This window comes from Megalopta genalis, chromosome 3, assembly GCF_051020955.1.
Source record: "Megalopta genalis isolate 19385.01 chromosome 3, iyMegGena1_principal, whole genome shotgun sequence".
In the NCBI taxonomy this organism is placed as follows: Eukaryota; Metazoa; Arthropoda; class Insecta; order Hymenoptera; family Halictidae; genus Megalopta; species Megalopta genalis.
Window position 1 is genome coordinate 16706208 of NC_135015.1, and position 27364 is coordinate 16733571.

The 27364-nt window shown below is 39.8% G+C and overlaps 1 protein-coding gene across 1 annotated transcript in view; it reads left to right on the plus strand.

Moving 5' to 3' along the window:
• LOC117225020 (neuropeptides capa receptor) overlaps nt 1–27364 on the plus strand; it is a 31148-nt gene that overhangs the window by 2353 nt on the left and 1431 nt on the right. Inside the window, exons 2-5 of the mRNA XM_033478301.2 lie at nt 16527–16617; nt 16714–16910; nt 19869–20099; nt 23927–24272. Coding sequence (XP_033334192.1) covers nt 16527–16617; nt 16714–16910; nt 19869–20099; nt 23927–24272 — 865 coding nt within the window. The remainder of the gene's footprint in view (nt 1–16526; nt 16618–16713; nt 16911–19868; nt 20100–23926; nt 24273–27364) is intronic.

The window sequence follows — 27364 nt, forward strand, 5'->3', positions numbered from 1 at the left end:
ACGAAATGCGAGATCAATATTTCGAAGTATCGAGTTTCAAATTTCGATTACTTTAGTTCCTCCGGGTCCTCTAAAAACAGTGGGAACAACGGAACAAGGTACACAGTCGATTGTTTCGGAAACTGTTGGCGACAGCGAAAGCTTTTTCCGGGAATTAAATGGCGCGTGGGGAATGACGTTTTATCGCGGGCAAATATTTTTTTATATTATTAGCTTAGAGGACACGAAAGTACCGTTTCGATTTTTGCACGGTACTCGGCATTTGTCAAAATAGTTCAGCGGTGCGATTGAAAGGACTCCGATAAATAAAACAGCTGTACACAGTAGATTCTCCCTTAATTGACGCTGTCGACGATCGGCAACTATAAAAACAAGTCGCACGACTCGACTAATTGCATCTTCTCTTCCCAAATTGTCTGTTTTTGCGCACAATCTGAGCGCGAATTAGGAAGAATTTACTTTTAATTTAATGTAATCGTATTTGAGAAATTTAGGAAATTAAATAACATAATCTAATTAACATAGAACTTGTAACCCATTCGTCTGATCATTGCATCAATTTGGCAATTCACTGATTCCAAATCGGTATTAAATCAAGTCGTAATGATTTCTGTTTTAGCCTATTATTTGCAATGATTTGCAATTTTGCAATTATTCCAATTATTTGCAATGATATGGTGAACAATATAATTGTCACAGTTATAATTCGTTTTCTAAAAATAGAAATTATCTGTTCTACCGTATGCTGATTCCTCATCCTCGAAGAAGTTAATCATTCATACAGAAAGTTAATTATTTATATTAATTCAAATCGACGAATTCAATTAACCCATAAATCGAACATACGCGCGACGATTCGAAAATTCGGTAGATTCCCTTTGAAAATCCATCAAAAATGAACACCGCATAAATTAATTCAATCACGAAAGTCCATTTTGACGACCCATTCAAGCGTCGCGGCGAGGGAATGAGGATCGTGCGAGAGTTAATTCGGAAGGTTCATTCTTGTAGTGGAGTCGCGTTGATTAGAAATTCCAATGTTGGCTCGAACGTCGGTCAAATATCGGTGACACAATTCCTCGTCGATCTTTCAAAATCGATTACGGTGACGCGGTCGCATGAATCTAATATTCCGACAGGATTTATGAAAACCGACAGAGCTAAAAAAGAAAAAGTGATCTCTGCAACAATAAACTTTACACCGTGTCCACGAATTTCTTTGACACCCTAGAAATAAAAATCAGTTTACACAGTTACACAGTTTACAGAGTTACACAGTTTTAGAAGCCAAAAATCCAGGAGAGTCTAACAGAATCTAGCAGAGCCAAAGAAGAGTATGCAGTTCGTATAGCAAACTCGAACCCTGCACTTCTCCAGCACTCGCTTTGAGCCGAAAGCTTTTTCGGGCTGGCAGATCGACGATCGTCGTGTCAAAGGGAAGACTCCCTTGCAACCGTTCGCGGTTGCAAATCCGCTTCTCCAGCTGTAAAACGCTCGATCGAGACGACGCCGCGCTGAACGTTACGGGGGCGCGGTTGGGTTGATTCATTTGAATAAATAACGAACGGTGGCCGGCTCGCGATATCAGATACAATAAATTCCCACGGAATCGCTCGCTCTCCCCTGTGTTTCCCTCGGAATCGATAATTCGCCGACGCGTCGAACAAACACGCGCGCTCCTTTATTTTTAAGACGGTGTTCGACAATGCCTCCGGCAATTAATCACCGATAGGTGCCGATGGATTCCGGGCCGATAGCTGTCGGAGGCGTAGGTGGGTGAAAATATTCCTTGGAATTTGCTTGGTCAGTCGTGCGGTGCAGAAATTTCTCCCAGAAATGTCCGGAGCTCGGAATTGAAACCGGCAGATCTGAGAATACTAAGTGGCGATCTTTCGAGCGATTTGTTTTTAGAGAAACTCGGGACAGTCGGCGGAAAAAAGGCGGCGGCCAGCATGCCGCTGTACATTATTAACGCATAGTAATGTTGGAATAAAAAGGATGACTTAATTTTTTTATGATTCTTTTGCCACGATTCGAAGGCAATTCGGTGGCCGCGTGACGCGATTCGAAGGCAATTCCGAGAACAAATTCGTAAAATTATGACTCTTATCGCAAATTATAGCTCGAAATCTCTACTTTACGACACTCTACTCGAATTTTGGATATCACGCAATTTCAAGGACTATGGTATCCTGAATACGAGGGTATGTTCGTGATGCCGAAAATGCGCACAGTGTAACGACCTCTATGGACTTGGAAATCTTCGCGAGAAAAAATCGCAGCGACTTGATTCTGGCCTCAAATGAAAGAGGAAAGTTCAAGCTTTACGATGCTTCAAACGGCACGCTCGAACAAAATTTGTCTAGGTCCACGGACGGCGTTAAACTTAGCACTTTTTCGGTATCGCGAGCGTGACATTAGTTTTAGAATACTAATCATTGAGACGCGTGATAGTGCAAATTAAAATATGGTATCGTAAAGTAGAGACTTTGAGCATTAATTTGAAAAAAAAGTTATAATTTTATGATGATTTTTAACGATGTTACAGCTGTTCGAAGATCGACTATTATCTCGACCCGTAATTGGCGATGCTTTAACTTTGCCGTTCAATGTAAATTGTTTTATAACAATATTTCGTTTGCTCAAACTTTGAACGATTTCTGTTACAACGTATGCTCAAACGAGAAGGTTTTTATCTAGAAATTTCTCACGGAAACCTTTTTATAATATCATGAATTGTAAAAGGAACGTCACTTTTGCCTGGTCGAAAGTCATCTCGAAGGCAATTCGGAGGTCACGTGACGCGATTCGAAAGCAATTCGGAGGCCACGTGACACGATTCTACGCTAAACGTACCTACTACAGTAAATTCTCCCTAATTTTCCTTCAGCTTGCAAACAAAAATAGACAATTTGAAAAATAGGAGATGCGATTATTCGAATCTCGAACATCGTTTCTATAATTGTTGACAATCGCCAACTATAAAAATGAAGCCTTTACAAGCTGAAGGAAAAAATTCGGGAGAATTTACTGTACTTAGCTTGTAGCTCCGCGATTTTTCTCGCCAGATTCACGCCCAAACAGACCATTTTGTCTTGTCCTCCAAGAATTCGCGTCGCGTGCCGCATCGCACGCTCGACCGACTCCGTAGCAATAAATTACATAGGCGTAGGACTAGCACAGGGAAATTCACAGCAACCCGAAATTCGGCATTTCCCGGAGAAATCACTGTACTCGTCCGGATCATAGACTCCGTGTATCGAAAAGCGATTCGAGCCGGTGTCACGGCAAACCAACCGGAAAGAGTATTCGACAGGGCGGCAGGAATTTCTCCCTTCAAGGCCACGATTTCTCCCTTCAAGGCTCGTGATTCCTCCTCTGCGGCGGGTGATATTTCTTCCGCGGTTAAAATACGGGCCGTTGTTTTATTCGAAATTCTTCCGGGATCGTGATATACGAGGCGGCCACCGGGGGTTGTATTTTGTAAGTTTACAGCCGCCACCTTTCGCCGAGAGGGATGGAAACGCCAGATATTAATCCTTCGAATCTTCTCGAACCTCCTGCCAGAGATAGATTTATCTCGAAACGCGGAACGCTTTAAATCAGATAACAGAACCGATGTGTTTATTATGTGAACCGATTTTGAATTTATGTATTTATCATGTAGACTGCGGATTTCGTGCATTTATGGTAAAAACGAGTAGATACAATTTAATGAAACAATGAGAAGATTGAAAGGAACCGTGAACTTATTCAAATTATTACAGAAAGGAATAAACTGAACTAAAAAATCTCGGATTGTATATCTTGCAATTGACGCAGACAATTTTTATTTTGCACAAAGATCCGCACTATAACCAATATAATTGTCAATATATAATATATATCAAATCATTTATATTTAGCGATTAAATAAATGATTCCTTTTTAATTACAATTGGATAAAATATATCATAATTACCAGCAGTCTTGTTATGTCCCCTGAGCAAAGGGTTCGGCTAACCGGAAGTCGACATTGGCGGATTAAACTCCTCGCATTTCACGTCTGAATTCTACCAGAAAATCGTGGAAATTCCAGGACCGTTGGACATCGTCGAATTTTACTTTCGTGAAATCTTCAACGCGCGCAAAGCCGTCCGTTCCCCGCGCAAAAGTTTTTAGGGGATCGAGAAAGATTCCGGGAATTAAATGGTCTCGAAAAAAGAGATTCCGGCCGGCCACGAATGCGGGGAAATTCATTAAAACCCAAATGGACCATTTGGAATGGCTTGTTCGCGATTTAATCCGGAAGCCTCGGCAGCTCCCTGCCGACGATGAAATCTTCCATTCTAGGGAAAATCGAAGGGAGAGAGCGTGCTCGCGTTGGCGCTTTGACGTCGCGTCACCCGCAGATGGAAAACGAAGTTCTTTTTCGACCGATGGAATCGGTGTAATCCATCGTATTACCGCGGCGCAGGATTCGCCGTAAATCATTTTAGCCGAAATTATGTCAAGCCTCGGAAAATCCGCTTTACGATGAGTAATTCAAGTTTGTTCGACTTCCGCGGTTCACATGCCATTCTTCTCCTCGCAATTGCTCCGCGAAATATCATAATTAAAAATAAGCTCCGCGGCTGCGGAGTTCGAAGGGATGCTTCGCTTAGACCGCCGTGCTTCGAAGATTAACCGTTTTTGTTTCATCGTGCCTGTGTTAATGCAATCTCGTTGATAATTCTATTTAAACACAGCAATTATTTCCAACACATTTCGTTCGAAACTTTGTTGATTGTTTTACGAATAAGTGAGTTGCTAGTGATTTGAGAAAAGTCACAAACTGCGCGATTAAAGGTTTGCACTCGTAATCGATCATTTTAGCTAAGTATTAGTAGCGAACAAATATTTCCCAAGCATTAACAATTTTTTAATCTCAAGGATAAAATATTAAAGTGGCTTATTAAGGTGAAATTTAATATATTCTGGAGAAAATATTCGAGTGGAATGTTAGAGCGAACTTTAAAATCCAAAGGGAAAATATTGAAAATATATTTAGCGGTGCAATAAGTACGACAAAAAATACAATAATTAGAGATATACCTTGGCAAAGTATTAAAGAACAGAATAATAAATTAGAAGGTAAATTAAAGAGAGAATATTTAGGTATAGCAAGAAATTCTCGTACTTTGTTAAATATGTGCTCATATATATATAAATAAATGTATATAATATATTTATATAATATAATATAATAATATAATAATAATATAATATAATATAATAATATAATAATAATAAAATATAATATAATAATAATAATATAATATAATAATAATAATATAATATAATATATAATATAATAATATAATAATATAATAATATAATATAAAATAATATAATAATAACAAGATAAGCAGTCCAGTCAATAAATCAAGTAATCAATATACAGTCAATAAAAAACCCATGATCGTCCCCTAAACGCACCATTGAAGGAAGCAAACTCCATAAACGCCGAGCAGCAAATGTTGAAGCTCTTTTTGTTCGGTAACTTTGTTATCAACGTCGCACGCGCACTCGGAAGAAATGAAATCCTTGGAAACTCGCCAGACATATTGAATTGCGGGCTGTATTATTAACCTCCTACACAGAGAGACATTCGATGCGTAGCCGAAGCAGAGATCGCGACAGGTAATCTTCAAAGGTCAATAGAGTTCGAAACAAGGAGATCGGAACGAGTTGCTCCTTGAACTTAAATGTCAAGGAGCTTAACATTCTCGTGGGTAGAGGGTTTGCGCAGGAAGGGCATGTTAGAGGCAGCTTATGACAAATAAACCGGAGCTGTTTCGGTTAATTCGTGGTGGAGATAGGAGTTGAATAGCGTCTTAGTCCTTTCCCGTTCACACTGTTTTCTCTCTTTTATTTCAAAATTTGCTATAACATATTATACTATATATACTATATTATGCTATATATATGCTATAATATGTTATAGCAAATTATATAATATATATATGTTATAGGAAATTCTGAAATATATATATCTTTTATTTTGAAAGTTACGTAAGTCCGTTTTTTTTTTAAAGTATGAGATATCACATAATTTGTGATTAATTTAATGTAATCTTTATATACATATACAATTTATTATACATATATATATTTATATACATACATTTTGATAACTAATGTACTATAATAAAATTATATATAGATTTTTATAACTAATGTCGCGCCGAATCCATGCAAGCATCGAAACCATTCCATAACATATTATACTATATATACTATATTATGCTATATATACACTATAATATGTTATAGCAAATTATATAATATATATATGTTATAGGAAATTCTGAAATGTATATATCTTTTATTTTGAAAGTGATGTAAGTCCGTTTTTTTTTTAAGTGTGAGATATCACATAATTTGTGATTAATTTAATGTAACCTTTATATACATATACAATTTATTATACATATATATATATTTATATACATACATTTTGATAACTAATGTACTATAATAAAATTATATATAGATTTTTATAACTAATGTCGCGCCGAATCCATGCAAGCATCGAAACCATTCCATAACATATTATACTGTATATATTATATTTTATGCTATATATACACTATAATATGTTATTGCAAATTATATAATATGTATATGTTATAGGAAATTCTGAAATATATATATTTTTTATTTTGAAAGTGATGTAAGTCCGTTTTTTTTTTTAAATATGAGATATTATATAATTTGTGATTAATTTAATGTAACCTTTATATACATATACAATTTATTATACATATATATATATATGTATGTATGTATGTATGTATGTATATACATACATTTTGATAATTAATGTACTATGATAAAATTATATATAGATTTTTATAACTAATGTCACGCAGAATCCATGCGAGCATCGAAAGACACGTCATTCCATCTGAAACAAAGTTGACCTTCGTATGACCTTTACGCGACCACTCACGATAAAACAAAGAGCACCAGAACACGTCGCACTCGATACCATATAAAAATCTCTCTCGAAACATTTTTCATCGCGAATAATAATAGTCATGTAAATCGATGTGACGACCCGTCACATATACATACGTACGCGAAGATAAAAAAAAGAGCAAACGCCAACGCACGGCCGAAAATATGTTATCTCTCCACCTGTTCGTATCTCTGTATTTTTCTGAAAACAGTGAAATGCGCGTTCAATTTTTATTACCACAACACAGCCTGAACGAAGCGATTCTACGCGAAAAGAATAAGTAAAAATCCATGTTGGAAACCCACGGTTTGCTTCACGTTCCGAAAACATATAAAATGTTACGCGCTCGCGTTAAGAATATCACCAAGAAGTTCCCGCGATGTCGAATGTGTTCGTTCACTCAACGAAACTCGTTCGTAATTACCCCTTTTTTTTAATTACTTCCTTCGAAATTAACACTCTTATAATCAACTCCTCCGTATTGTGAAAATCCCGGTAACATTTGAGCCGTTTATTTTGAAAGTGGCATAAGTCACTCTACCGTAATGAAAAGTGGTGATTTTTTAATGTTTATACGAAATTATTTAGAAAAAATTTATTTAGAAATTATTGAGAAAAATATCAGCATCCTGAGATAACAAATACAAGTAAATCTTCTCGAGAGTTAGCATCCATATTTTTAAACGTGTTAAAACGCAAACCCTTAAATATATCGACTTAAAAACAAAGTGACTTGTGCCACTTTCAAAATAAACGGCTCATTTAGCTCGTTCGATACAATCGAATAAAAATGAATTTCAACGAGATTGAACTTGTAAGAGTATATCCTGTCTGATCATCGTTGGTCACTTCTGCTTGTTACGATTTAATCAACTCTTAATAATCAACTCCTTCGTATTGTGAAAATCCCGGTAACATCTAGCTCGTTCGATACAATCGAATAAAGATGAACTTCAACGAGATTGAACTTGTACGAGTATATCCTGTCTGATCATCGTTGGTCACTTCTACTTGTTACGATTTAATCAACTCTTAATCATCAACTCTTAATAATCAACTCCTTCGTATTGTGAAAATCTCGGTAACATCTAGCTCGTTCGATACAATCGAATAAAAATGAATTTCAACGAGGTTGAACTTGTAAGACTACCCTGTCTGATCATCGTTGGTCACTTCTACTTGTTACGATTTCAACGTTACACCGTGCAAACTTGCATTATCGAAGAATCGAACTTCCCTGCAAATAGAAGCAACGCGTGTTGGTCGAACGGAGTATTCGGATCACGCTTGTCGAACGAAGTTCAATTCCCGTCTTCATCCTCACTCGAGGTTTTTCGACCAAAGTCCGCCGAAGGAAATGGAAGAAAAGGCGGAGAAAAGAAAAACAACCGGAATTCCCAAGGAACAAACACCGCGACAATCGAACGGAGCAGTGATCCTACTTTTCGGACAACTCCGACGCTGTTTCCGCGTTTCCGTTCGTTCTCGGAACGGACAATCGAGAGTACAGCTTTGTCTACTTGCGTAGAAAATACGCATCGCGGCACCGTAGAACGAGAAACTCCGGTTACATTTTTCCCGGAATGTAAGTTGCGGGGCGCATTGTCTTTGTGCGGCGCGGCATTTGCAGAGCGAAATTGGCCCCGCGGCATTTGCAAGGCGGAATTGCCTCGCGGATCGACGGCTCGCAAAAAACACGTTCCGCGAACGAAAAGACGTAATGAACGCGCGTAATGTCGCGCAAACAAATCCATCGAAACGATGCGACGATTCCGATACAAGGTCTCGATCTCGCTTGATCGTAACGAGAGGCCGGCCGAGGTCGAGGTTCGAGGAAGATCGGAGCCATTAACCGGCAATTAATGCCGGATTCTCGACGATCCTGCGGATGCCGCAATGCTCTGGCGGCAGATTCGACTTTAGTAATCGTGCCAGGGTAAAAAGTGACGTCGATAGAGCGAAAATTACGACGAGGAGCGCAACGAAACGCTGTCGATCTCGTCCGCGATCGACGGACGAATTAACGAATAAATTTGTTGGCTCGATTCCTCTTATCTGCGCAGCTCGAATCTGGCCATCGCGTTCCCATAACACAGACCACCGTTATCGATGTATAGTAATTTCTGCCCGGAAATGCCAAATTTCGGGTTGCTGTGAATTTCCCTGTGCCAGTCCTGCGCCTATGTAATTTATTGCTACGAAGCCAGTCCCTTTTTCTTCTCCGGCGAATTCGGTGATCGCGACGACCGCTTCTAAATGCGTAGATCGATCGCCGCAAGGAAATCGAACGCAATAAATTCCGCGGAAATGACGTTCGCAAGAATTCCGCGGCGGCGTGAACCTAACGCGCGCGGCCAATTCCGCGAGAGGACCGCGGTCGTTAAAGGGGAACGTCCGTTTCGTCCCGAACGGGTCCGCGAATTTTTATTTCTTTCTAGGAGTCACCGTGCGGAAGCCGCGCGCGATCGTTTTGTTGATTATTTGCTTGCGAATAATTAACCCCTTAATGCACAGTTTTTTTGAAAAAGGCCGGCCAAAAAAAATCAATTTTTTTTAATGTAAAAAAATACAATTTAGAACGTTGTCTTGGCAAGAAAATTACTAAAATACAAAAATAATCAAAATTTTTATTGCAATCCTAATTTTCAGAATATTACTATTATTATTATTGTTATTATTATTATTATTATTATTATTATTATTATTATATTTTATTTTACATTATATTTTAGTAAAATATATATTGAAAAAAATGATTTTATACTTGAATAAGTAAGTGTTATAGCTTACAATCCCATGTAAATGATAAATATCAATAAAACGATTGTCTTTTTTTGGCTTTCACATTGTTATTTTCAATTCTCGATTGCATTCGAGTGTGAAAAATTATAGCAACATAAAGTACAACGCCGCTCGAATTATCTCGAGTGTGCACAGTTTGGCCAGTTTAGCGCGCTCGAGTTAACTCGAGCGTGCACATTAAGGGGTTAAAGGCAGAGTTGTAGGTAAAAGTATATTTATCGAACACACGGAAACACAAGATCTAATATACAGGCTTGCTCGTAAGAGCTTAGAGACAACGAGTGTACTCGTAAGCTGCTCACAGACGACTAACTAAAAAACCGCGGAAGACGCGCAAACTGTGGGTCGGAAAATCCTTAGTGTGGTCATAAATAACCAATCCGCTCTCGCACCGCGTGTAACAGACTTTCGAGTCAAAATTTTCTCGACTCTAGTCGACGCGCGTTTAGCGCTCACGTGCCCTGCAGATGGGCCGCAAGGGCCGTCTTACCTGAAAAACGGACAAGGCCGTAAAACATACAAAGTACCCATTTTCAACAGCATCGAAAATGCCAGACATCTACACGTTTCTCTCCGTGTTATTAAAATCTGCTCGGTCTCCGGCGGGCCTCGGCGCGAACGAAAATTGCTATAGTCACGCGCGCGCGTCCGACCATCGTTCATCCCTTATGCGAAACTTATCAGCATGTCGATTTCAATTTTACAACCGTAGACCTCGGGGATCTATTCACGCGTGGATATTCGTTTTACTTCCGAGAGGCGGAAGCACGCTCGATATGCATGTATGTAAATGCATACTCGCCGCCCACGGGAAATGCAATATTTTCCGAACAACAGATTACAGCTCCCACGGGCGCGCATATTTTTATGGGACACGCGTGTCCGCCGGGAACTCGGGAACAAGAAAGCAACTGGTAAACGGCCCGACGAAATACAGACGGTGCGTGGGAACCTGCTTGATCAGACTCCAGTGTCGGCCATTATTCGAATTGTTTCCGAATGTATACTTTCTAGTCGAACGTTCTGTTCGAATAACAATTATTATTCTAGATCATTATTTCATTATTGTATTATTTTATTATTACTCTTATTATTCCATATAATTATTCTATTCTTATTCTTATTATTCTATATAATTATTCTATTATTATTCTTATTATTCTATATAATTATTCTATTATTATTCTTATTATTCTATATAATTATTCTATTATTATTCTTATTATTCTATATAATTATTCTATTATTATTCTTATTATTTTATATAATTATTCTATTATTATTCTTATTATTCTATATAATTATTCTATTATTATTCTTATTGTTCTATATAATTATTCTATTATTATTCTTATTATTCTATTATTATTCTCATTATTCTGTTCTATTCTTATTATTCTCATTATTCTATTCTATTCTTATTATTCTATTATTATTCTCATTATTCTCATTATTCTATATTCTGTTCTTATTATTCTACTATTTTCTATTATATTCTATTATTATTATTATTATCCTATTATTTTATTATTCTCTAAGTTACTCTATATAATTTTTTACACGAATAGAAATTCTAAAATTATTCAAATAATAATGCGAATAATTATTGGCTGCGCTTACTTTTACGTAATTTTATAACATATATTTATACGGATACATTCAGGATCGATACAATTTCAGCTATTTATAAAATTAAAAGAATTGTAAATATCGCCCTCTGCCCCTCTTCCCGTAGAAAGATTATTTAGTTATGTATCAATGAGATCAATCTACTTAAAAGCAACAAACTTTCCGATGCAACATTTGGAAAAAAAGTTAATTATTGAAAAGAAATATTTAAATCGGTAAACTTTAATCGATTATTTTCCGTACGAATTGCTGTACGAATGAATTTCGAATGAATGCTTATGAAATCTTATTCAGACGTATCTGTATCAGATAAAGTATTCGATTACGTGTTTATTCGATAGCATCGAATAAAATTGTATTCGTTAACCGTGATCTCTTATCCATCATATTTTCCTCCTGAAAAACTATGTGTTATCAAGCTGGAAATTAAATTCGCGTGTTTTACGTCCCTCCGTGCCCATAATTCTCGGTTATCTCGGTTGATCGTATAATTACGGAGCTCTTATTTGCCCTGTTAACGAAATCAATTTTCCGACAGTCGTTTTATTTGCTTCGGCTAAATCCTGTAATTATTTCGCAACAGTGTTAGCCCCCTCGAATGCGAATACCGCCATTTTGGAGACATCGGAATTGCGTATCTAGTCTCGACGATTGCGAACGAGTGATCTAACTGTTCGAATAATAAAATGTCAGCACGAAATTTCATTCTTCGCACTTTCGGTATACAGGTAACCTTTCTATAACAGGGTAAATAGGTTCCTAGAAAATGCCGAGCTGTATGAAACCGTGTTATGCAAGGTGTCCCATAATTATGGTATTTCTGGGTCCCTGAGGTCATTTTAAGTAACTTTTTCTTTTACGAAAATTTTCTCCGCTGCTTTGTTTACGAGTTATTAACGAAAAACAGTGACCAATGAGGAGCGAGCTCGGCTGGCGCGTGGCGGCCGAGCCAGTGAGCAGAACCGGGCTGCGTCCGCCGTCGAGCCGAGTTCGCCCCTCATTGGTCAGTGTTTTCCGTCAATAACTCGTAAACGATGCCTCGGAGGAAATTTTTGTAAAGGAAGAAGTTGCTTCGAATGACCTGAGGAATCTCCAATTTCCTTTTCTATTGTTTTTAATGTCCCCAAAAAAGATCCTGGTCCGCGTTAAACGCGCTGCTTTAACTCCGCTGATGTGAAATGCTCGATAAAAAAGCAAGCACACGTTGAGCCGGAGAATCGTCTAAACGGAAATTCAATACGCTCCCTCATTAGTCGAAATCCTAATGCAGTCAGAGTAAACCGAAACGCAACCGCGTAAACTGATTTCGCACAGAAATTCACCGCTCAATAATTCCGACCACGATCGTGGTGTTTCGTTTTTCCCGGCGGGAGGCAACTGAAAGTAACTCCGAGGAGCACAGCTTGAATAGACTGCGAAACAATATCCACGGAATGTGGAAATATTGACCAGAAACCAGCGGTCTCGCGCGGCGTACGTACTCGGGATTGCGGTGTTCCTGTTGTCGGACAAACTTTCGAAAGCTGTGCCCGTCGAAATAAATTCGGCGCCCGTGGACCGGGCCACGCAAATAGACGGGCGTAATTGTTGAATTAATTGAGGTGCACGGGGAAAGATAACGGCTCGTTGGATGAACGGGCCCCGGCAGAAATTTATTCGGCAGGTCAACGGTTGGGGACACTGCACAATATAATTGTCCGAAGAAAATTCACAGAGGCGTGTTCGGCTGATGAGAAGGCGGCGCTCGTCGCGCTTCGGCGAGCACGGTGATGCAATCAGAGCCATTCTTATTAATTCGAGAGTGGCTGTACACTTTCGAGAAATCCTGTTCAATCTGATGGATCACGTGTTCGTCCGCGAAATAATATATTTCCTGCCGGAAACATTTTTTGACGGCGATCGGTGCACGTTGCACTTCTGCGAGCGCGGTGACGCAATCGCTGCATCTGCATTCGGTTTTGAATTAATTGGACGTCTCTAACGAAATACATCTCGTTGTAATAAAATACTTAATGAGCAAGAATATTTCGTTAACGACGCAGGCAACAATGTTAATTTATTAATGAATTCTACTTGCATCTTTAGAGGGTGGAAAATAAACAAACGGATTCGAGGGGTTCCTAAGTGCTCAGAAATTGCGCTGGAAATCTTTATCATCAAACTGATCGTTTGCAAAAGTGTTGTAATATTTTCTTGTGCTATTAATATGGTGTCGTACGTAATAAGGATAGACGGTGATAGTAATTTTTCGTTAAGTAAGAAGGCAATGTTTTATCAATATTTCTCGAACGTATAAATAAGACCGCCGATTTTTCGTCGCGACATTACTGCGGCAACAAATCTCTCGCATTGGCAGACTTAAATTGCAACTGGCCGCGAGAAGACGGAGAAAACGGCTGTTTATTTCGAAATCGTGACACAGTGCTGCAATTAAATAAACCGTATAGTCAATCAGATTAGATTCAGAAATAGCATCGCCGTACAGTGCTTCGGTAATCTCGGCTTAAATCCTACGGAGAGAAAGGTGTGAGTGAGTCCGATGTGTATAATAGGTACTCGATGCGACCTTCTCCGCAGCTATAGCAATAGCGAAGATAGCTCCGAGGACGGGAAAAATTGAATTCGTTCTGAAATTGAGTATAAGAAAGCATTAAAATGGATCGATAGAAGTTCCACTCGATTCTCTCTGATCCTCGGCGCAGAGAAAAATAGCCAATATCTTTAAAGATATTAAGTAAAAAACGATGCGCGAAGCTCGAATAACAGTTTATCGAATATTTAAATTTATCGAGTAATTCAAATTTATTCAGCAATTCAAATTTATTCAGTGATTCAAAATCGAGTAATTCAAATTTGTCAAGTAATTCAAATTTATCGAGTAATTCAAACTCATCGGTTTCATTAAAAAATCAATTATTAATTGTCTTTTTCTTTTTAATTGTCTCAATCGTCGATTTCTCGATGATCAATGCCTTTGATCAACGACTCACGATTACATTCAGCAATCGATTAATTCGATCCTCGACTATTCGACGATTAAATACCTTTAATAAAATAAATAACTTTAATTAAATTAAAAATTTGAATCGATCGATGCTCATGACCGGTTTCCTCGACGTCGAACACGATCGCAGTGCCACCCCTTTTCCCCCGGTTCCTTATTTCTTTTTCGCGACGCGCAGAATTGTCTCCAAAACTGGCGGAGGAATCCTCCGAGACGAGCCTCGTGAAATACCGTAGTTGGCCCTGTGCACTCCGCAAGCCAGTTTCCAGCTCGGTGCAGCACGTATCCGAGAAGAAAATAGATAAAAGCGAACCCCCTCAAAGACATTGCTCCGTTTCGTGCAGTCGATAGCCCGGCGATGCGACGGTTCCAGTTAAGTATGCATAAATAACGCGATTCCGGTGACGTGCCGAAACACACAAATTCCCCCCCCCCCTCTCCCTCCCGAAATACACAAACGCGACATCAAATATTCATAAACGAGTATACTAGCTTCAGAACGTTCCAGTAGCTTGCACAACCATTTCGGATAATTGTGTATTCTAGATTCGCTTTGAAAAGGCAAACAGAATGTTTCGCTGCCGAATGATTAACGATTGAAATTATGTCGGTTTTAATTTAACTCCGACCGCGCCGTTCCCCACCGCGCGTCATGTAACAAAAACCCTCGCGCTGGTTTTTCGTTCGTTTTAATACCTTGACTGCCGGGAACCCGGTCGTAAGCTTCTACCGAGAGTAAACCTTGAAATCCTCTTTTGGATGATGCACTATTTTTAAGAAAATAATATTACAGTAATTATTAATTTATATAATAATATAATATAATAATTATAATATAATAATATATATATATATAATATATATATAATATAATATAATATAATAATATATAATATAATATATATAATATTACAGTAATTATTATTATTTCTCGGCGATTCAACAATGTTCCCATTTCGTTTTAACAAAAGCTTTCGCTTCTGGTATCGAGAACTCGTTTCAAATACGTTTCGACCTCCCGTCGGTTTCAGAAGCGCCGATTTTTTAAATAATCGTCTAATGAAATCGTTAGTTCAACGATCGCGATGGGAAAAGCTGAGAAGTCGATTGAGAAAGAGTGATTAAACTCGCAGGATTATTTTAACCCTTTAATAGGCACTGGGAACTAAGCTTTCCACCTACTTTTAGCACGCATGTGGGCATCAGGCCCAAATGTTCTCAGCGTTGAAATGTGCCGCCATCTTGAAAATTCATATTGTGCCCGTGGAAGAATTAAATAACAATTTTTAGACGTATCTTTTGACACCTTTGCCATGAATAGCGTTGAAAATCTTCGTTGTCGATGTATAAATTAATGCACGATTATACAATATTGCTATTGATGATAATTATTGACAAGAATACAGCAAGAATATAACGAGGATTTTTAGGATTTCAAACGTGATTCTTTCAAGTGTACAACAAAATCTATTAAAGTAAATTTTTAGAAAGATATTAACCCCTTGCCAAAATTCTCCCTAATTGGCGCTCAGCTTGGAAACAAAGATTAACAATTTGGGAAGAAGAGGAATTCCAGCCTTGCGACTCGTTTTCATAGTTGTTGACGATCAGTAACTATAAATATAAAATAGTAAACTCTAAATAGTAGTATATATAGTAACTATAAATATAATATAGTAAAAACAATAAAAGTAACGATAAACAATAAAAACAAGAATAATAATAAAAGGTAACAATAAATAATCGTATCTCCTCTTCCCAAATTATCCATTTTCGCCTAAAAGCTGAGGATTAATTATGGACAATTTACAATAAACATAAATTTCATTGTTCACAAGTTTCATCGAAGAAATGATGCCGATTTATTTAAGAAATCGTCTCGAATTCTCACGAAAAAAAGTTCTAATCATCGTGATCGCGAAGAAAATGGTACGGTAAGCGTTTAATACCTGTCCCGCGTATACATAATGCGCTAATGAAGCGACCGGTCCCTAATCGCGTCGATCCATCGCGATCTATAGCCGGCGCAACAAGATATCCCCTTCGTCCCATTAAAACGGCCAGGCGATCGGTCTTCCGTCCGATGAAAGGTTTCCGATTCTTTTCCAGGGATACCGTTCGAGTTGAGTCAACTGTGGGAGCAGTACCCGTGGAAATGGGGATTAGCGATCTGCAAGCTGCGAGCTTACATATCGGAATCGTGAGTCCGCAAGAACACCAATTGGCGATCTTGGCGCGCTTCGATCGATGACGATGTCCTCTATTCTAAAGAGCTGTTTCCCTTCTGGTTCCGAAGGTCCTCTTACGTCTCGGTGCTGACGATCGTCGCGTTCTCGTTCGAGAGGTATTTGGCGATCTGTCATCCGCTTCGTCGTTACGCGACCAGCATAAATGGTCCCCTGCGAATCATCCTGCTGGTGTGGCTGGTGGCCCTGGTTGTTGCGGTGCCGTTCGCTCACTACATCACCGTCAGCTACGTCAAGTATCCGCCCGGTGAGTTCCTCCGCGAGAACAGCGCCGTAAGTATACCTGTACAAACGGCCTCGCCTAAACGTGGTCTCGCAGGCGACAAGTATTAATCACGCCTCCGCGCGCTCTTCGGCTTAGCTGCGGACGTTTCGCTGGATAATTGCACGGTGCTCCGCGTCCTCGTCTAATTTGCGACTTCGCCTGGTTAGCACCGCGAACGCGGTCGTCTCGTATTTTTTTTCGAAAGGACACGTCGGAAGGTCGTCTTTCGTGGCTTGGAATATCGTGCCGAACTCGTTGCGGAGATTCCGAGCATAATTTACCGTGTTTGAATGTTTAAACACTTCGATTGAATCGAGATTAATGTAAATTGTTGTAATTAATTGAGTCAAGTTTGGTCTGTAATGAGTACAAAGAAAAAATCAAGTTTTCTCATAATAAGTGGAATAAATTCCATTCATCAATTTCCAAACGAAGTGGACAAAATTTTCGGTTAATTTTAATTACTGTTTGAATGGAAAAATCGAGATCTCTTTTAATCGCGTGACTTTTTCAAGAATTTCTTTTTCATTTCACAATTAATTGCTTCAATTTAAATACTATCGTTTTCCTGTAATTGTTAGATTTATAATGATAATATAAATATATATAATAATTATAATATATAATATAATAATATAATAATTATAATATATAATATAATAATATAATAATTATAATATATAATATAATAATATATATAATAATTATAAATATACATAATAATTATGAACGTAAATATTTCGGATTGAAACGTTCGATAATAGGTCCTGATAAAAAAAGTTAAAAAAACATGAGCTTTCTAATTCTTTTTCTTGTCATTCCAAGTAATATCAAAATTTTTTAAAATTATCATAGCAATTGCCTAGTATTCTATTCCCACTATTATCTAAAAAAGAGAAATTCAAATCGTTTAGTCCAGTTTTAAAAAACTTACACCGTTTTTCAAGCGTAAGTAAGTCGCGGTAAATTCTCCCTAATTCACCCTCAGCTTGCAAACGAAGGGAGGAACATTTATAATCGATAATTATAAAAACTAACCGTAAAAATAATCGTATCCCCTCTTCCCAAATTGTCCATTTTCGTGTACAAGCCGAGGGTCAATTAGGGAGAATTTACTATACTTACAGCATCCCCGACACCATCTGCAGTTGACGCGCAATAAATTCGAGTACAATGGCTCGGCTATCGAGGGCAAACTCGCCAAGGAGAAGTAATAGCACGATTAAGAAAGGGCGAACGAGCTGGGAGTGAGTGTATCGGTTCCACGTAAGTATGTATGTATGTATGCGGTAGGCGAAAGCCGAAGAGGAAGAAGGTGTCAGGATGAAAAGGACGTCGTCGGCCGATAGCGCGCGAGAAACCCGCCGTTCCGCAAAATGTGCGGCCCGAGAAGTTGCACGTCCCATTAGAACTTGTTTGAACTTCTCAGAGCGCGGAAATTTGAACAACCGTCCCGGGGACGGGTCGGATCTCTCTCCGGGCACGCGTAACGAGTAAAGTTTCCCATTCGCTTTTACGGGACGCGTTACACTGATTAATACGGTTCGCGGCGGCGGCGGCTCCGCGGGAACGTCGAAGCTGATTGATATAAACAATGGGGAGAACCGCGTTCGCTAATAGACCGTGCGCCGGCGGAACGGCGGACAGCCGGGAAACGTCATTCGAATGCACCGCGGCTGCAACGGGCGCGTCAAAATCGCTTTTCAATTAGCATTCTATTAACTTCTTGCACCGGGCCGGCGGATCGATCGCACCGTAACCAGAAACGGACCGAACTAACGCAACTAACAAATCGCTTTGTGTCCGCTCTATCGAGTAATCGAATGATCGCGGCCGATCCGTCGTTTTCGCGGATCGCTGAGGACGAGATTAATTTTTTCGAATAATAACGAGACGAGTGCAAAAGCTGACTCGCGACGATTTTTCCCCGTTCGGCGGTGTTCTTTGACCAGTTAGCCGTGTTCGACGAGTAGACTCGTCACGGACAAGTGGCGGTATTTTGTGTCACGACGAGTATACTCATCGCGCGTATAAAGCAGCGACCATTGACTATTTAAATTATAATTTTAGCGAAAATGAAAACATATTCTGAAATTTCGAGATATTTAGAATATTTTTAGGCCGATCTTATATGCGAAGCTGTTTATATTATTATTCAAATGAAATTAGAAATGAATCACTCTACAGCAGCAATTCTTCCTGCGTTTTTCGTTTATTATGTGTGCAGTGTATGTTAACGTTAAGCGAATAATACTAAATAATAATAAAATGAGCCGTTCATTTTGAAAGTGGCGTAAGTCACTTTATCGTAATGAAAAGTGGTGATTTTTTAATGTTTATACGAAATTATTTATACTGAGAGAAATGTCAGTATCCTGAGATAACAAATACAAATAAATCTTCTCGAAAGTTAGCATCCATATTTTTAAACGTGTTCAAACGCAAACCCTTAAATATATCGACTTAAAAACAAAGTGACTAAAGCCAATTTCAAAATAAACGGCTCAAATATTAGTAATAAAATAGAATAGAATAATAGTAAATATTAGTAATAAAATTGTTAATTTTATAAAATAATACCTTTCGATCTTTGTGATCCAGTATTTTAATAGCGACGCTTACTCTGCGCTCGACGAGTACACTCGTCGCTCGATTCTCGCGACACATATAGATGCGCGCTCTGAAAAGAAGGCGTCACAGCTAACTGGTTGAATAGAAATTGGGTCCGTGGAAATTTGCCGAAACTTTCGCAGAAATTCTTCGCGCGTGTTACCAAGAAACGTAAATGCTTTTAGCCGTAGGTCGAGCTTACAAGTCGTCGGCGCGTCTCGCGTTCCGCTTCCGTTTCCGAGACGAGCTTCTTCGAGAGCATAAGTAACGAGGCAGGATTTTCGTCGATCGGTCGCTTCGCGAAACTTTAACTTCGTCTTTCTGTTACAGGGTCGGACGTGGACTCGCTGGATTCCGCGATGTGCACCATGCCCAAGGAGAGCATGCCCAAGTTCCCTCTCTACGAGCTCAGCTGCTTGGTCTTCTTTCTGTTGCCGATGGCGTTGATCGCTGTGCTTTATATACGGATGGGCCTCAGGATACAGAGCAGCAGCCTCGAGGGGTCCAGACACGGGGAGACCAGACAGGCGCATTCCAGGAGGACCATCATACGAATGCTCAGTAAATTTGCAACGTTGATCCGTACAAGTAGACCGCGGATTTCACACAATTCATGACAACGATGAGAACTAATAAAAGCGAAAAGGACAACGAAAATATTTTCAAAAATTTTGGAGGCGCGTACGTGTCGTTTTCAACTCGCTAAAAATTATTGAACGAAGAAAGAAATTTCTACTTGACTCGTGCTTGTTGCAATCGACGAGTGACATTCATTTTATTCTGCACAAAGATCGGCAGTCTACTTATAAAGCTCTTAGTTCAAACGATAGATCAGTTCCTTGTGGACATTTTTGAACATTTTAGGGAGAATGGCCACGTCTGAGCCAGTGATTAAGGTTGCATCCAATTCGCAAGTCATTGATAATTGTGATAAAATAAAAATTATCTGCGCTGATTACAAGTTACAGGAGCTACGTAGACATTGATTCTGACTTTTTAACACTTTAACGAGTTGAAAATAATGCAGCAGTATGTTTAAATTCGTTTGATGTTCTCACTGTCTTGTATTTGACAATTTTTTTAAACAAGAATGCATCAAATACGCAGTCCAGTAATTGAGCGCTTGAGTATAGAATATAGTTCATCGCCATTCGGTACCATTATTTTATAGTGCAAGTATTTTCCTTCCTCAAGGGACATAAGAATTCGATCCTATATTAGATAAAAAGAAGACATTCGTAATTAATATTTATCATGCCTGTGAAGGCGCTATTGAATTTAACACTAGATTTACAGAACCCGTCAAAATGACGGGTCACTTATTTTTTAATTTACGATTATCCACATCGTAAAGATACATTTATAAGTTATTTATTCAATTTATATGTTACTTACGGCAAATGTTGCAATAACACTTGCTAAAAATCAGAACAAATGCCTTATTGTCACTTTTATAAACTGATATAAAACAGTTGTTTCCTGTGCTCCGTAAATCTGATGTTAAAAACGATATAGCACCGCGGAAAAGTGCAACGTAAATAAATTCTCCCTAATCGACGCCCACATTGCACACAAAGATGGACAATTCGAGACTCAAATAATCTGATCTCCTCTTCCCAAATTGTCTACCTTCGCGTACAATCCGAGCGCGAATTAGGGAGAATTTACTGTATTCCCAATCGCCATTTTTCATCGCGGAGGCGTCCAATCAAGTTCCTTTTACGCCCGTGACGAGCTGCACTGTTCCCGCGGAAAACAAAAGAAAGGTCCACGTTGGTCAGAATATCCGACGTTCCCACCGAAGAAAAGTTTCCGAAGATCGATCAAGCAACTCCCCGTCCGCAGCGACAAGTAAAAGCTGTTATCTAATCGACGTCAGCTGATATTTCTCATCGTCGACGGCGACAAGTGCCGTCGCGTCGCCGTTTCTATCATCTCGAAACCGACACGAGCTTCCTTGTCGAACGTCCAAAACCATGTACAACGGTACATATCCCGAGCACAAGAGCGGTTCCGCTTTTCTTCATCTTCCGAGAGCTCGCAGCGCGGAAACGTGCTCCGGCGAAGTTTCGGTATCCATTCAATCCGAGTTTTTACCGCGGCCCAATAAATCTCGTTTTATTGCGGTCCCGTTCGTCCTTGCCAAGAAAGTGTCCGCCCTATCCGCGATTTACCCGCGAATTATTGGGCCGGGTTGCTCGATAATATTGAGGATGTTCATAATTAAACGCGTCCGCCCCCGCCGGCGGAACGTTCGACGGAAACACCGTCGTCGAAACGCGGCGACCCCGCAAACGGGGGTAACAGGAAACGGCGATGAAATTTCGGGACATTCGAACGGATCGCGTTAGCTCGAAATAAACGAGAGAAAAAAAAGAATGAAACAACGCCGTCGACGTGACGTGTAAACGGGATTGAAAGTTTGCGCCGCGCAAACCCGGCCCCGGAAAATCTACCGCGATTTTTATCGATCCCGAGAGCCTCGCCGATCCGTCAATATTTGCAGCTGTTCCGTGCAACTGCACAATCGGAGGGGCGGAGGGGGGAGGGTCCCAATCTATCCGTCAGGCTGGCCGTGATCCGGCGAAAATGAATTTCGGTCGCTTTGTCGGCGATCCGAGACGCGATAACGCTTTCGAAGACGTTTCTCTCTCTCTCTCTCTCTCTCTCTCTCTCTCTCTCTGTTTCTCTCTCTTCTGTGTTTCCCTCTCCCTCTCTCTCTCTCTCTCTCTCTCTCTCTCTGTGTTTCTCTCTCTCACTCTCTCTTCTGTGTTTCCCTATCTCTCTCTCTCTCTCTCTCTCTCTCTCTCTCTCTCTCTCTCTCTCTCTCTCTCTGTGTGTTTCTCTCTCTCACTCTCTCTTCTGTGTTTCCCTCTCTCTCTCTCTCTCTCTCTCTCTCTCTCTCTGTGTGTGTTTCTCTCTTTCTGTTTCTCTCTCTCTCTCTCTCTCTGATTCTCTCTCTCTCTCTCTCTCTCTCTCTCTTTCTCGCCAAACACAAAGGCAATCTGTTCGACGGTGTCGTCGCGTATTAAGAACAGCTGAATCCGTGCCAAGAGCAACACGGATTTGTCAGTTCAGTCTCGTCCGATCCTCGAAGAAAAGGAGAAGGAGATCTTGGGATCCAAAGGACCACCGTACTATTCACCGTCTGATCTGTTCGTTTCCTGAGACTAGCGTGTTTCCCGTTTCTTCGTACACCAGAGAGGAAATGCTCTTGTAAAAGATAATCACGTACTCGCTCGTCCCTCTGCATCTAGATCGTAGCGTTTCTAATTCTCCGGAATAAACTTCAGCATTCGTGCCAAATAACGTTGTCTGAACTATTCGTTTCCAGAAAAAGGTTGCGTCCTTTCTGGAACATTTGCTGCGAAAAAATTCTTTTACAGGACGATTACCCGTGGAGAATTTTTACAATTTTTCTAGACAATGTGCTTCTGCGAAAACAGGGTTTTGTCGCTTTTCGGACTTTTATTGCGCGAAAGGTTCATTTAAAGGTTAATTACATGTTCTTTCATCTTCTTGCATCTGGATCAAAGCATTTTTAATCCTCTGGGAAATTCTTTAAAATTTTTCTTAGCAATGTTGGTGCCGATGCAAAAATCCCTTTCACACACTAAAAAATTGAATAAAAATATATAAAAATAAATATCTGAACTTCTAAATACTATATGTGCATAAATATCCATTTATATTGCCAATGCAAAACTCTCTTTCATTGAAAACCAATAAAAATCAATAAAAATAAATATCTAAATTTCTACATAAATGATATAAATGCATAAATATCCATTTATGTTGCCAATGTAAAAATCCCCTTCGTTAAAATTGAATAATAATAAATAAAAATAAATATCTAACCTTGTAAATGCTATAAATGCATAAATATCCATTTATATTGCCAATGCAGAAGTCCCTTTCACTAAAATTGAATAAAAATATATAAAAATAAATATCTACCCTTCTAAATATTATTATATAAATGCATAAATATCCATTTATATTGCCAATGCAAAAATCCCTCACACTAAAACTGATTAAAAATCAATAAAAATAAACATCTAACCTACTAAATATTATAAATGCATAAATATCCATTTATATTGCCAATGCAAAAGTCCCTTTCACAAAAACTGAATAAAAATCAATAAAAATAAACATCCATACCTGTAAATACTACAAACGCATAAACGACCACAATTTATTCACAAGCGATAAAAGCAACGTGCAGAAAGCACTGAAAATCGGAGAAAATGTTGTCGAATCGACCCAACAAACGCCGAGGCTAGCAAGAGTCTATCCCGAACGAACGAATCGGCGGATTCGCAGGAACCGTCCAACACGATATCGTTCCCGATGAAAACGAGAGTGATCCTGCCTTCGATCCACAGGTGCAGTGGTGATCACATTCTTCATCTGCTGGGCGCCGTTTCACGCGCAGCGGCTCATGTACGTGTACATGGGCGAGTCGTTCGCCGACATCAACGGCTGGCTGTACGTGCCGAGCGGTTGCCTTTACTACTTCAGCACGACCATAAACCCGATCCTGTACAACGTGATGAGCGTGAGATACAGGGACGCTTTTAAGGAGACCCTGTGCTGTTGCCCTGCCAAGCCCTCGGCCACGAGGCTCGACCTAAGCAGCGTGAGGGATTCGAGCGTGGGCCGCGGCCTCGCATCCAGAGCCGGGTCGCAGGTGTTCTGCAGGAGGAACACCAGCAATCAACGCAGCATCAGGTGAGCCTTGTTAACTAGGCCCCGCGCGACCTGTTTCTGAGCGACGCGGATAAACAAGCCCGAATTGCCGTTCGTTTTTCCGCTTCAATTCGACCGTCTGGTTTTTTCAATTAGCGGAGCATCGGAGTGCGGAACCCGTGCGACCATATTATTGTTAAATTAAATTTAATAAAAAACAAATAACGTACGCTATTACCCGGCTACAGTTCCACGGAAAGTATTCGGTCGCTGAAGCAACGACAGGTTCGTCTCAATTTTCTGATACAACAACGCGCTTCGTGTAATATCTTTGTGTTTTGTCAGCGGCTGTTTCTTATTTTATCAATTGTTCTCGGCGGGCGATTCGTTACGACGCGTTCATTGGAACGTGTAATTGTTAAAATAATATGATTTTTATTCATACGGTTTATTAATATGATTGTATCGGTGTTAAAAGCAAATTTGGAAATTTTGTGCGAAATAAATGCAGGTTTATTTAATGTTGTTGTATTCGTATTTAAAAAGTTATCAGAAATTCGATTGGAAATATTAATCAGTCACCAAGAAAACTTGATATATTTAGCTGGTTCTTCGTTGCTTTTTACGACCTTAAATTTCTTAAATATTCTTCGCGTCACACAGCGAGGAAAAGCGACGAAGTTGTAAAAAAATCAAAGAACTTTCGATGGAAGCGAGACAAAGCTATATTTTCTTTCGCGTTAAAGCTGAAACGTTGCGGATACACATCATTTCCCGTAGATTTTGGCACGCTGATCTCAAATCCGGTCGCAAAATTGATCCACCACATCAGAATTTCGAAGAAAAAATCGATTTAAGCGAAGAAAACTGCCGAGATCGTGATCTCGCGAAGCTATCATTATTTCGGCCACTTTTTAGCTCGCAATTAGTTCGACAACGGTAACCGGATTCCCGATCTCGGGGCATCCTACGAAAGCATTTCGAAGCTTAATCTCGGAACCAATAGAATGCAGACAAGGCTTCCGCTTTGCTTGTTTCGGCAACGAGAAAAGAGATCTCCCGTCGGAGATCCGCAGAACAAACCGGCCCTCGAAGACGTTCAAAGGCACAATTTGCTGAAACGTGGCGCAATTCTGCCGCGGAAAAGTAATATCTCTCCGGAAATATTTTCGAACGATCTTACCTCGTGCCACGACACATGATTTTTCACTTTGACGTTCCTCCCGACGAACGGAAGTTCGCGTGCGCGCGAATAACAATAACGCTCACGCGGGCCGCATAATTTCTGCCGATTTCCGTTCTCGTGCAGTTTCGGCGCGTTTCCTTGATTTCTATCGACATCATTGTCACGGGACACCAGCCGGTAGTTCGCTACCGGTGTCCTGGACACGACCCCTCGCCGTCAGAGCCACGCTTTTCCTTTGTTGTTTACTATTTCCCGAACGATCGCGGTGAATTAAATAGGACCGAGCCGCGGTAGGAAAATGCAATCTCCAGTAAGACTTCGCGGGAACGTTCACCTGCAGATGCGCGTTCAAGCTCGTGCCATAACTTTGCCCGTTCGTTCGCACGATTTTTGTAACTATTAGGTTGCGTAATAAGACCGTTCGCGTTTACTTCTAAGAATACATGGTACCGCGCGGTCGTCCACGCGAACGGACGCGTTCTACAATTTCAGTCCAATCTACCCTGTCTTAAAGCAGACAATTCCAGCTTTCGTTTAAGCTAAGTCGCATGGAAATAGCCCCACGAGAACATATCTCGAAATTCATTTGAACTTTTCCTTTTAAACCTTATGAGTCCCACAATATCAGAGGTCGACTTCTTTTAATTTTTCGGAACGATCTCGTCATTTTATTACGATCTAACGTACCCCGTCTTGAAGTACACACTTCCAGCTTTCGTTTATGCTAAGTTGCATGGAAATAGCGCCACGAAAACATACCTCGAAATTCATTTGAACTTTTCCTTTTAAACCTTATGAGTCCCACAATATCAGAGATCGACTTCTTTTAATTTTTCGAAACGATCTCGTCGTTCTATTACGATCTAACGTACTCCGTCTTGAAGTACACACTTCCAGCTTTCGTTTATGCTAAGTCGCATGGAAATAGCGCCACGAAAACATACCTCGAAATTCATTTGAACTTTTCCTTTTAAACCTTATGAGTCCCACAATATCAGAGGGCGACTTCTTTTAATTTTTCGGAACAATCTCGTCGTTCTATTACGATCTAACGTATCCCGTCTTGAAGTACACACTTCCAGCTTTCGTTTATGCTAAGTCGCATGGAAATAGCCCCACGAGAACATATCTCGAAATTCATTTGAACTTTTCCTTTTAAACCTTGTGAGTCCCACAATATCAGAGGTCGACTTCTTTTAATTTTACGGAACGATCTCGTCGTTCCATTACGATCTAACTTACCCCGTCTTGAAGTACACACTTCCAGCTTTCGTTTATGCTAAGTCTCACAGAGATAGCCCTGCGAGAACATGGTACAAAATTCATCTGAATTAACGCATTGAATTTGTGTAATTTTCCTTGTCTTTTCCTAGGTGTCAGAGGTCCGCGAACGGACTTGTTACAAAAAATATTATTATTTTAGTTACTATTATTTTAGTTATTATTATTATTCATTATTATTTATTAAATAATAAAGCCTTGCAGCACGTTCGTATAATCGTCGATTGTCGACAACTATAAAAATTGTCCGGTTCTGTTCAAAAGCTGAGAAAAAATTTGAGGAAATTTACTACATTTAAGCATCAAATTGCCTAGATATTTAGCTACCCAAGTGCACCGTTCAAAGGACAAGTTTCCGTAACAATAGTGGATGATAAATGTCAAAAGACCTTCGCGATCCGCCAATCGAGTCGATTAAAAAGTTCCAGCGCAATTTATCCGGCCCGCTTCCAGAGAAATCCAGCTAAATAATCCACCTTAAATAACCCTGTAAGTTTTTTGCCCCCTAAACCGCCGTCAGCATTGCACTCGCAGACCCGGCGAACTAACTTAGCCTCGGGAAGACGAGAAGTTCGACTCGGCCTTTGTAACTCGGGCTGCAAACGTGCGGCAGCCACCCGCTCGTCCTTAAATAAGTGATCAATGTCGATGTTCTCTAAGACGGAAT